Source organism: Oncorhynchus mykiss, chromosome 30 (genome assembly GCF_057628025.1).
Source record: "Oncorhynchus mykiss isolate SJ-2025 chromosome 30, ASM5762802v1, whole genome shotgun sequence".
NCBI lineage: Eukaryota > Metazoa > Chordata > Actinopteri > Salmoniformes > Salmonidae > Oncorhynchus > Oncorhynchus mykiss.
The window spans coordinates 26,892,981-26,905,657 of record NC_143051.1 but is presented as its reverse complement, the minus strand read 5'-3'; the positions used below and the strand labels follow the sequence as shown (position 1 = coordinate 26,905,657).

At 40.8% G+C, this 12,677-nt stretch overlaps 1 protein-coding gene across 7 annotated transcripts in view; it reads right to left on the bottom strand.

Annotated features, from left to right (window-relative positions):
• Positions 1 to 12,677, bottom strand: part of LOC110489414 (trafficking protein particle complex subunit 9) — a 304,212-nt gene that overhangs the window by 65,067 nt on the left and 226,468 nt on the right. For all 7 annotated transcript variants that reach the window (XR_016493584.1, XR_016493585.1, XR_016493583.1 and 4 more), the window contains one exon: positions 7,746 to 7,837. Coding sequence is in view for 4 of the 7 variants with exons in the window: in XM_090227935.1 (XP_090084061.1) it covers positions 7,746 to 7,837 (92 nt within the window). In the remaining 3 variants the exon portion in view is untranslated. The remainder of the gene's footprint in view (positions 1 to 7,745; positions 7,838 to 12,677) is intronic.

Here is a 12,677-nt window from a genome sequence, read left to right as displayed (position 1 = left end):
GAATGTGACTGATACTACAGGGAACACACAGCCCACTGACTGAACCCTAAAGCAACATGGTCTCTGACAGCTAGCTGTAAACAGAGTAACAAACAGACAAACATATTTGGAGATGTACATCCCATGGCAATGTGGCAGGTTAAAACAATAGTTTATGGTTAAATGCAGTTAATAGTTCCTTCTCACCCCTTCAATTCACCAGGATATTATATTGCTCTCATTTATTGATATTTGTCCGTCTCTTTCTACCCATTCATCTCTATCCCTTCATCCCTCTTTCTGTGACTCATGTTTTGGAGGAGAAGACCCCTCCAGGTTTTCTGGAGTGTCAGGATCGTTTGTCACAGATAATCAGGCCGACCAGCCAGTAACCTTTTGAAAAACAATAGGGGAAGATACACCAAGCACACCAACGTACCTCGGATGACATTTAAGCAGGGAGGGTGTGTGTGTGTGTGTGTGTGTGTAACACTATCAAATAAAGTACCAGCTTTTCAGCTGCTGAAGACAGGTGTGTGTCCAATGTTGACATCATCGCTGAAGTTGTAGGCATATTTATTATCCAGAGCAGCTGTCAGACAGACAGAAATCGATTGAGACACGTGTCCACACAATTCTTGATGAAAAATGGTCTCGAATCAACAAATCGCTGTGAGAGGAGTCAGCCATTATACCTGCTCAGTCAGCCAATAGTATTGATGCTTTCTGCCCATGGAGAGGCCCAATAGCAGGCTATGTAGAGAGCAGGGCGCGTGGCCCGCATGACACCAGTGTACTGTGGGGTCAGTAATTATTGGCACCCTTGGTAAAGATGAGCATCAAAAACTGTATAAAATAATAATACAAATATTGAGCTATACTGTATGCTCAAATTGTATTGTATATTAATACATTTGTTCAGAGAAAAGAGAAAGAGATGTTGTTTAAAGTGGCATTCAGCAGCTGAAACAACCACAGTGTACTCCCTGCCAGCTGAGGGATGAGCCTGGAGAAACGTAACAACGCTCAAATTCATAGACAGAGCTATGGATGCAAGGACTAACCATCCATGATACCACTTTTATAGTTTTAACCATGCTTTGAGGCTGTTTACTAAATTTACTTCATTTAAATTGTTTACAAACATTGGAGAAAAAAACAAGCTGATATTTTCGGTTCTGTTGGGTTACAACAGTTGAACCAAGCTCATGAAGCATTTAGAAGTTATTTTCTTCAAGAATCAAATGGGTATATATCTAATTCATTACGTCTAAAAATGAATGTATCAGCTTCAGATTTCCCCTTTAACAAGTAATAAAAAATACATTTGATAAAAGACAGGGGTCAAAATGATTGGCTCCCCTGTTTGTAATAGTTTAGCGCCCTCACCCTCCGAGGATAACGACACAGCCTTCTTGTTTTATGAGTTTGAAGAACACAAAAGGTTTTTGGCTAAAACGATCTGAAAAGCTTCTGTATTGAGGAATTGTCTAAGACCAATCACAATGTATTCTCCAACCTCATAAAACATTTAGAACAAGGCTCAGTGTTGTTGTCCTCACAAGGGGAGGGTGCTGGAGTATTACAAACAGGGGAGCCAATAACCCTAACTTTTTAGATTTTTTTTATTTATTACACACAATTTGTTTCTCTGAGCAATTGCATTAGTATAAAATAATCACATTTTTTCATTACTTTTTTGCATACAATATAGCTCAGTATTTGTATTATTTATTTTATAGTATTTTTTGCTGTCAATCTTTATCATAGGTGCAGATAATTATGTTAATTAATTATTATTATATACACTGAGTATACCAAACATTAGGAACACCTTCCTAATTTTGAGTTGTCCCTCCCCCCCTCACCCCCACAGATTTGTTAAATTGGCCGGATGTCCTTTGGTTGGTGGACCAGTCTTGATACACATGGGAAACTGTTGAATGTGAAAACCCCCGCACCTACTATCATACCCCGTTCAAAGGCGCTGAAATGTTTTGTCTTGTGGATTTAACAAGCGACATCAAAGGAGATCATAGCTTTCACCTGGATTCACCTGGTCAGTCTATGTCATGGAAAGAGTAGGTCCGAATGTTTTGTATACTCAGCGTGTATAAAGAACTACATGGCACATAAACTAGTAATTGGTTTGTAGAGAAAATGTTGAAGCACAAAACAGTGTAAAAATAGGAATGCTTACAAAATAAAGAGAAAGACTACTGAAAAAGGTCACTCATAGAACTTACCAAATGATTATGTTCGTTGAGGCTCACTAGACCAGAATGAATCACGATGAACATAAGGTAGAGGTAATGCAGTGCAGCCTGTTTACATGGCTACTTAGTCCCCATCTATACCCCACACTGAAACAACACTAATAAAGGGAGGTACCAGACATGTAAATACACCTTACATTACTACTCTGTAATTGGCTGGTGAATCGAATATCTTCTTCCCCGCCAAGGCATTAGAGAAAGTGACTGATATAGATTATCATATCAGTGTGTGTGTATGTGTGTGTACTCTGTTCTGTAGTAGCTAGGTTGTTGTTGCTCTGCTGCTGCCTAAAGGGGGTAATCATTTCCTAATGGTCCCTAGCTCTATGGCTGACTCCCTCACTCCCCATTCAATAATAAGGCCCTAAGCAAACAGGAAGGCTTCAAAACCCTTTCTGTTTCTGCCACTTTCCCCGTTTTTCCATTGTTGGAAAAGTCCACAATTAAATATTCATGGGTTTCTACAATATGGTAATGTGAAGAAGTCACTGTAGATCCCCTAAAGCTCTGTCAGGTTGGATGGGGAGTGTCGCTACACAGCTACTTTCAGGTCTCTCCAGAGATGTTCGATTGGGTTCAAGTTCAGGCTCTGGCTGGACCATTCAGGGACATTCAGAGACATGTCCCAAAGCCATTCCTGCATTGTCTTGGCTGTGTGATTAGGGTTGTTGTCCTGTTGGAAGGTGAACCTTCACCAGTCTGAGGTCCTGAGTGCTCAGGAGCAGGTTTTCATCAAGGATCTCTCTGTACTTTGCTCCGTTCATTTTTCCCTCGATCCTAACTAGCCTCCCAGTCCCTGCCGCTGAAAAACATCCCCACAGCATGATGCTGCCACCACCATGCTGCATTGTAGAGATGGTGCCAGGGTTCTTCCAGACGTGACGCTTGGCATTCAGGCCAAAGAGTTCAATCTTGGTTTCATCAGACCAGATAATCTTGTTCCTTATGGTCAGAGTACTTTAGGTGCCTTTTGGCAAACTCCAAGCAGGCTGTCATTTGACTTTTACTGAGAAGTGGGTTCCGTCTGGCCATTCTACCATAAAGGCCTGATTGGTGGAGTGCTGCAGAGATGGTTGTCCTTCTGGAAAGTTCTCCCATCTCCACAGAAGAAATCTAGAGCTCTGTAAGAGTGACCATCAGGTTCTTGGTTACCTCCCTGGCCAGGGCCCTTCTCCCCCGATTGCTCAGTTTGGCCGGGCGGAAAGCTTTAGGAAGAGTTTTGGTGGTTCCAAATTTCTTCCATTTAAGAATGATAGAGGCCACTGTATTCTTCGGGAATTTCAATGCTGTAGAATTTTTTTGGTACCCTCCCCCAGATCTGTGCCTCGACACAATCCTGTCTCAGATTTTTACAGACAATTACTTCGACCTCATGTCTTTGGTTTTTGCTCTGACATGCATTGTCAACTGTGGGACCTTATTGACAGGTGTGATATTGACAGGTGTGTGCCTTTCCAAATCATGTCCAATCAAGTTGTAGAAACATCTCAAGGATGATCAATGGAAACAGGATGCACCTGAGCTCAATTTCGACTCATAGCAAAGGGTCTGAATACTTACAGTATGTAAATAAGGTACTTCTGTTTTTTATATTTTATAAATTAAAAAACGGTTTTTGCTTTGTCATTATGGGGTAGATTAATGAGGCCATTTTTTAAAAATGTAATACGTTTTAGAATAAGGCTGTAACGTAACAAAATGTGGAAAAAGTCAAGGGGTCTGAATACTTTCCGTTTACTGTAGCCAGTAAGCTATTGGAAGTCTGATTCCCTGACAATGTCCAAGACAGTGGATAGAAAGGGCTACACTTTAAACCCAATTCAGAGATACTGTCATTGTGTTCTGCCAGCAGCATACCACACTGCATCCCACTGCTGGCTTGCCACTGAAGCTAAGCAAGGTTGTTCCCTGGATGGGAGACCAGATGCTGCTGGAAGTGGTGTTGGGGGGCCAGTAGGAGGCACTATTTCCTCTGGTCTAAAAAAAAAGATCCCAATGCCCCAGTGCAGTGATTGGGGACATTTCCCTGTCACTAAAGATCCCATGGCATTTATCGTAAGAGTAGGGGTGTTAACCCTGGTGTCCTCGCTAAATTCCCAATTTGGCCCTCATACAATTATGGCCACCGAATTAGAGGTTGACCGATTAATCGGAATGGCCGATTAATTAGGGCCGATTTCAAGTTTTCATAACAATCGGAATTCTGTATTTTTGGACACCGATTTTTTTTACACCTTTATTTAATCTTTATTTAACTAGGCAAGTCAGTTAAGGACACATTCTTATTTTCAATGACGGCCTAGGAACGGTGGGTTAACTGCCTTGTTCAGGGGCAGAACGACAGATTTTTACCTTGTCAGCTCGGGGATTCAGTCTTGCAACCTTTCAGTTAACTAGTCCAACGCTCTAACCACCTGCCTCTCATTGCACTCCACAAGGAGACTGCCTGTTACGCGAATGCAGTAAGCCAAGGTAAGTTGCTAGCAAGCATTAAACTTATCTTATAAAAAACAATCAATCATAATCACTAGTTAACTACACATGGTTGATGATATTACTAGTTTATCTAGCGTGTCCTGCGTTGCATATAATCGATGCGGTGCGTATTCGCGAAAAATGACTGTGGTTGCTCCAACGTGCACCTAACCATAAACATCAATGCCTTTCTTAAAATCAGTACACAGAAGTATATATTTTTAAACCTGCATATTTAGCTAAAATAAATCAAGGTTAGCAGGCAATATTAACCAGGTGAAATTGTGTCACTTCTCTTGCGTTCATTGCACACAGAGTAAGTGTATATGCAACAGTTTGGGCTGCCTAATATGTCAGAATTTTACGTAACTATGACATAACATTGCAGGTTGTGAAATGTAACAGGAATATTTAGACTTACGGATGCCACCCGTTAGGTAAAATACGGAACGGTTCCGTATTTCACTGAAAGAATAAACGTCTTGTTTTCGAGATGATAGTTTCCGGATTCGACCATATTAATGACCTAAGGCTCGTATTTCTGTGTGCTATTATGTTATACCTAAGTCTATGATTTGATAGAGCAGTCTGAGCGGTGGTAGGCACCAGCAGGCTCGTAAGCATTCATTCAAACAGCACTTTCGTGCGTTTTGCCAGCAGCTCTTTGCTGTGCTTCAAGCATTGAGCTGTTTATGACTTCAAGCCTATCAACTCCCAAGATTAGGCTGGTGTAACCGATATGAAATGGCTAGCTAGTTAGCGGGGTGCGCGCTAATAGCGTTTCAAACGTCACTCGCTCTGAGACTTGGAGTAGTTGTTCCCCTTGCTCTGCAAGGGCCGCGGCTTTTGTGGAGTGATGGGTAACGCTGCTTCGAGGGTGGCTGTTGTCGATGTGTTCCTGGTTCGAACCCAGGCAGGAGCGAGGAGAGGGACGGAAGCTATACTGTTACACTGGCAATACTAAAGTACCTATAAGAACATCCAATAGTCAAAGGTTAATGAAATACAAATGATAGAGAGAAATAGTCCTATAATTCCTATAATAACTACAACCTAAAACTTCTTACCTGGGAATATTGAAGACTCATGTTAAAAGGAACCACCAGCTTTCATATGTTCTCATGTTCTGAGCAAGGAACTTAAACGTTAGCTTTCTTACATGGCACATATTGCACTTTTACTTTCTTCTCCAACACTTTGATTTTGCATTATTTAAACCAAATTGAACATGTTTCATTATGTATTTGAGGCTAAATTGATTTTATTGATGTATTATATTAAGTTAAAATAAGTATTTGTTCCGTATTCTTGTAAACGTCATTATTACAATTTTTTTTTTTTTTATTAAATCGGCCGATTAATTGGTATCGGCTTTTTTGGGTCTTCCAATAAATCGGTATCGGCGTCGAAAAATCATAATCGGTCGACCTCTACACCTAATCACCCCCAGCTTCCAATCGGCTCATTCACCCCTTCTCCCCTGTAACTATTCCCAAGGTCATTGCTGTAACTTATAAGGGTCAAGGGTTAAAATAAAGGGTTAAATATCAGGGTTAAATAGAAAAAAAATCGAATGGTACAAGAATGAACAAATTGTGAGGATGAGTTATTGATTTTGTTGACACATAGCTGCTCAGCAATGATATCTTGGGGCAAAGTGACTTCTGTCATTATCTATCATTAGGAACCCTGTCGAGACATCAGGACAAATAGTCTCTCACTAACCCAATTAGACCTCACCTAAACTAAGCAACAATGGAAAGCAAACAAGATATTCCTGATTCAATGGAATTAGAGTAAATAACCGTCAATTTCTTATCTCTTCTAACATGGCCACAACCTGGTAAGACAATTCTATACACCACACTCAAAACACATAAAAGAGAATCCATTATGTACCAAATGCTTCACGTCTAAACGGATTGCAGTATGAAAATACAGTATACATAACCCTAGGCTAACAGTTAGCCAATCATGTGTCTACTGTAAGAGGCTAACTTTAGCTGTAACCATATTAAATGAATCCACCCACTCTGTGTTCGGATTATTTGATCCCGAGGGAGAATGCTTAAGAGAAGGTCCATCATTGAGACCATGATAGCTACTCTGATAACACCATTCTAACAGGCTGGGACAAATGAACTGCATTCTTATCGTAGAGGACAGTGTGCACACGGATGCATGCGCACACACACACACACACACCCCCCCCCCCCCCCCCTCCTGAAGACTGCGATGTGATGATGTGCTCCTCTAAATGACCTAAAATGTTCCTCTGAAAGTAATAGACTAGAAATAAAATAAGTAGAACCTCTAAGTGTCAGATCTGGGTCCTTTGATGACTCAGACAGAAGTGAGAACAGAAAGGCTGAAGATACAATGTCCTCATCTACTAGATATCAGTTGTGTCACCGTAACAGATGTCTCTCTTTCTGCTAAACCAGGAGACACTAAACTGACTAATGAACACACTCACTAACCTCCAAGAAAAGGCAGCACTGTTCGGTGAACATAAATACACGCCCGCACACACTTAATAAATAAATGAAAGCTGATATTTGAGAGGTGGTTCACAGATGGTGAGCCCCAGAAAGGGAGGGAAGCTCCTCCAAGTCTCTCTGTGGTGTCCCAGGGTGCTTCACACGTCCCCCAGCCACTCCAGTACTGCCTTCTGACAGCTCCCTAAAATAGCCCCGCTGTCTATTATAAATGCAAATAGAAAACATGACTTGAGACAGATGTGGTGGGATTGTGTGGGCTGGTGTGTTAATTGCCAGGTCTAGTGGTTTGGGTTCGTCGGGTTCGGCACCTCCATAGGAACGATGGTGATTGACACTTCTAATCCAAACAGTTCATGCCTCATCACGATCCATGATCATAATGTCTTTGGACGGATCATTTGAGTAGGGACAAGAATACCCATACATTTCAGTGGTTTTACATCAATGGTAATGCCAAGCATCTCCTACATCGCACAGTGTGTGTGTGTGTATATGTGTGTGTATGTGTACTCACCCCACTGTAGAGGTGCCAGCTGCAGGTGCTCAAGGACCAACTGGTTGAGAACTCCCTCCACACTGGCCTCTCCCTGGCGACACACAGACGGGTGAGCTAGGGTTAAGGACTACACACTGGTCTGGAGGGGGCTGGGGCCTCAGTTTCTCTGATGACATTTGCAATTAATAGAGAGAAAGTTTTAACATTAATACTTGTGAACCTTAAGGTAAAATAGTACAGCGGCATTTTCCCTCCCTTTAACTGGATATGAGACAAGGGCAAGTTTCTTTAGTGACAAAACTAGACTGCAGCCACACTCAGCGCAAGAAGTACCAATGCACCAAGTCTGGAAACAACAGGAGCCTGAACAGCTTCTGCCCCAAGCCATAAGACTGCTAAATAGGTAGTTAAATAGGTAACCAATAGCTACTTGGAATATCTACACGGACCCTTTTTGCACTAACTCTTTTGACTCATCACATCCACTGCTGTTACTGTTTATTATCTATCCTGTTGCATTGTCACTTTATCCCTACCTATATGTACAGCTGAAGTCGGATGTTTACATACACCGTAGCCGTAGTTCCTGACATTTAATCCTAGTAAAAAATCCCTGTCTTAGGTCAGTTAGGATCACCACTTCATTTTAAGTAGAGAATGATTTATTTAAGCTTTTCTTTCTTTCAGCACATTCCCAGTGGGTCAGAAGTTTACATACACTCAATTAGTATTTGGTAGCATTGCCTTTAAATTCTTTAACTTGGGTCAAACGTTTCGGGAAGCCTTCCACAAGCTTCCCACAATAAGTTGGGTGAATTTTGGCTCATTCCTCCTGACAGAGCTGGTGTAACTGAGTCAGGTTTGTAGGCCTCCTTGCTCGCACACGCTTTTTCAGTTCTGCCCACACATTTTCTATGGGATTGAGGTCAGGGCTTTGTGATGGCCACTCCAATATTTTGCCTTTGTCGTCCTTAAGCCATTTTGCCACAACTTTGGAAGTATGCTTGATGTTATTGTCCATTTGGAAGACCCATTTGCGACCAAGCTTTAACTTCCTGACTGATGTTTTGAGATGTTGCTATAATACATCCACATAATTTTCCTCCCTCATGATGCCATCTATTTTGTGAAGTGCACCAGTCCCTCCTGCAGCAAAGCACCCCCACAACATGATACTGCCACCCCCGTGCTTCATGGTTGGGATGGTGTTATTCGGCTTCCAAGCCTCCCACCCTTTCCTCCAAACATAACGATGGTCATTATGGCCAAACAGTTCTATTTGTCTTTAATCAGACCAGAGGACATTTCTCCAAAAGGTACTATCTTTGTCCCCATGTGCAGTTGCAACCATAGTCTGGCTTCTTTATGGCAGTTTTGGAGCAGTGGCTTCTTCCTTGCTGAGCGGCCTTTCAGGTTATATTGATATAGGACTCGTTTTACTGTGGATATAGATACGTTTGTACCTGTTTCCTCCAGCATCTTCACAAGGTCCTTTGCTGTTGTTCTGGGATTGATTCGCTCTTTTCGCACCAAAGTACGTTCATCTCTAGGAGACAGAACGCGTCTCCTTCCTGAGCGAAATGACGGCTGCGTGGTCACATGGTGTTCATAATTGCGTACTATTGTTTGTACAGATGAACGTGGTACCTTCAGGCGTTTGGAAATTGCTCCCAAGGATGAATCAGACTTGTGGAGGTGTCCAATTGTTATTCTTTATTCTTGGCTGATTTCTTTTGATTTTCCCATGATGTCAAGCAAAGAGGCACTGAGTTTGAAGGTAGGCCTTGAAATACATCCACAGGTACACCTCCAATTGACTCAAATTATGTTAATTAGCCTGTCAGAAGCTTCTAAAGCCATGACATAATTTTCTGGAATTTTCCAAGCTGTTTAAAGGCACAGTAAACTTAGTGTATGTAAACTTCTGACCCACTGGAATTGTGATACAGTGAACTACAAGTGAAAGAATCTGTCTGTAAACAATTGTTGGAAAAATGACTTGTGTCATGCACAAAGTAGATGTCCTAACTGACTTGCCAAAACTATAGTTTGTTAACAAGAAATTTGTGGGGTGGTTGAAAAATGAGTTCTAATGACTCCAACCTCAGTGTATGTAAACTTCTGACTTCAACTGTAGATACCTCAATTACCTCGTACCCTTTCACATCGGTACTGGTACAACTTGAAACTATAGCCAAGTTATCGTTACTCATTAAAATAAATAAAAAATAATCCCCTTTATTTAACCAGGTAGACTAATTGAGAACAAGGTCTCATTTACAACTGCGACCTGGCCAAGATAAAGCAAAGCAGTGCGACACAAACAACAACACAGAGTTACACATTGAATAAACAAGCGTCCAGTCAATAACACAATAGAAAAAAAAGAAAGTCTATATACATTGTGTATTTATTTATTCCTTCAATTATTATTTTTCTCTCCGCATTGTCAGGAAGGGCCCATAAGTAAGCATTTCACTGATACACCTGTTGTTTATGAAGCACGTGACAGATAAAATGTGATTTGATAACAAACTAACAAAGTGGCAAATATACACCTGAGAAATATGTGAAGAGAGAGTGAGAGAGAGAGCGATGGAGAGAGAGAAAAAAGAGATAAAAAGAGAGGATTTATGAAGTATGATTCTCCAGTGTAGCTTTAAATTGGCTGCAGCCCAGTGGTTGATAGATAAGCCTGTGGCTCCCTGGTTGCCTAGTGACTCTGTTAGGAGAGCTGAGGGCTCGAGGAGGACAGAGATTCACGGTTGGCTGGCTGGCCATTACTGTACAGTTCATGTTCTGTTCTATATGTGGAAAAGAAGCTCTCTGTGTAGACTGCCCTAGGCTTGGTGTTAGACAATACCAGACCAGGCTACATACAGTAGAAATACAGGAAGTGCTACTATAACAGTCTTTAGGTCAAAGGTCATTGAGACTGTCTTTTTCCTATTTTCCTCTAACCTTATTCCCCAGTGTCATATCGGAATGTTGTGATTAAGAAACGTAATATCCATTCACAAGTCTCATTCAGGGTGATGCAATGAGAACCCTGAAAAGTAAAACTGTCTTAACAACCCAAAGAGTCATAAAGATGCATCTTCTCAACCATTAGTGGAGGGAATAATTGTCCTTATTGTGTAATTGGTCTCATAATAAGAACTGGGATTATCTAAAAACTTCTAACATCTCAGAGAGAAAACAGATTGTGTTTAAAGCCTACAGAGCAGTCCGCTCCTCAGCCAAGTCATTTCTCAAAACCGCCCACACTTCCATGTCTTCTAGCCTAGCATGGTTTCTGGGAGCAAAACTGCAACACTGCAAGTCAACCTGTCACTCCAATCTGATTGGTTGGCTAAGAACCCACATTTAGCTCTGCCTGTCGAGTCCTTCTGTTCCTGAACACTCAGTGACACGCATTTATCAGAGAAGAACAACAAGATTATAATTGAGGTTATAACCGTTGAACCTTTCCTTGGTGACATCGTAGGGCTGGCTAAGGAGCTAATGCCGCTAATGCTGAGTACTCAGATAAACAGAGCTGTCATGAAGACATTACGTTGATTATATGTTATGATAAAGATAACCTGCTCCTCTGGTCCACCACACAGCTGACAGTGTGAATAATGACTGGAATAATACTGTGCTGCTGTAAAACCACATAGTTAGAATGACTAGAATGGACAAAGTAACACCACATAGTTAGAATGACTAGAATGGACAAAGTAACACCACATAGTGTTAACATGATTAGAATGGACAAAGTAACACCACATAGCTAGAATGACTAGAATGGACAAAGTAACACCACATAGAGTAAGAATGAATAGAATGGACAAAGTAACACCACATAGTGTCAACATGACTAGAATGGACAAAGTAACACCACATAGTTAGAATGACTAGAATGGACAAAGTAACACCACATAGTGTTAACATGACTAGAATGGACAAAGTAACACCACATAGAGTTAGAATGAATAGAATGGACAAAGTAACACCACATAGTGTCAACATGACTAGAATGGACAAAGTAACACCACATAATTAGAATGACTAGAATGGACAAAGTAACACCACATAGTTAGAATGACTAGAATGGACAAAGTAACACCACATAGTGTTAACATGATTAGAATGGACAAAGTAACACCACATAGAGTTAGAATGAATAGAATGGACAAAGTAACACCACATAGTGTTAACATGACTAGAATGGACAAAGTAACACCACATAGTTAGAATGACTAGAATGGACAAAGTAACACCATATAGTGTTAACATGATTAGAATGGACAAAGTAACACCACATAGAGTTAGAATGAATAGAATGGACAAAGTAACACCACATAGTGTTAACATGACTGGAATGGACAAAGTAACACCACATAGAGTTAGAATGAATAGAATGGACAAAGTAACACCACATAGTTAGAATGACTAGAATGGACAAAGTAACACCACATAGTTAGAATGACTAGAATGGACAAAGTAACACCACATAGTTAGAATGACTAGAATGGACAAAGTAACACCACATAGTTAGAATCACTAGAATGGACAAAGTAACACCACATAGTTAGAATGACTAGAATGGACAAAGTAACACCACATAGTGTTAACATGACTAGAATGGCCAAAGTAACACCACATAGAGTTAGAATGACTAGAATGGACAAAGTAACACCACATAGTTAGAATGACTAGAATGGCCAAAGTAACACCACATAGAGTTAGAATGACTAGAATGGACAAAGTAACACCACATAGTTAGAATGACTAGAATGGCCAAAGTAACACCACATAGAGTTAGAATGAATAGAATGGACAAAGTAACAACACATAGTTAGAATGACTATAATGGACAAAGAAACACCACAGAGTTAGAATGACTAGAATGGACAAAGTAACACCACATAGTTAGAATGACTAGAATGGACAAAGTAACACCAC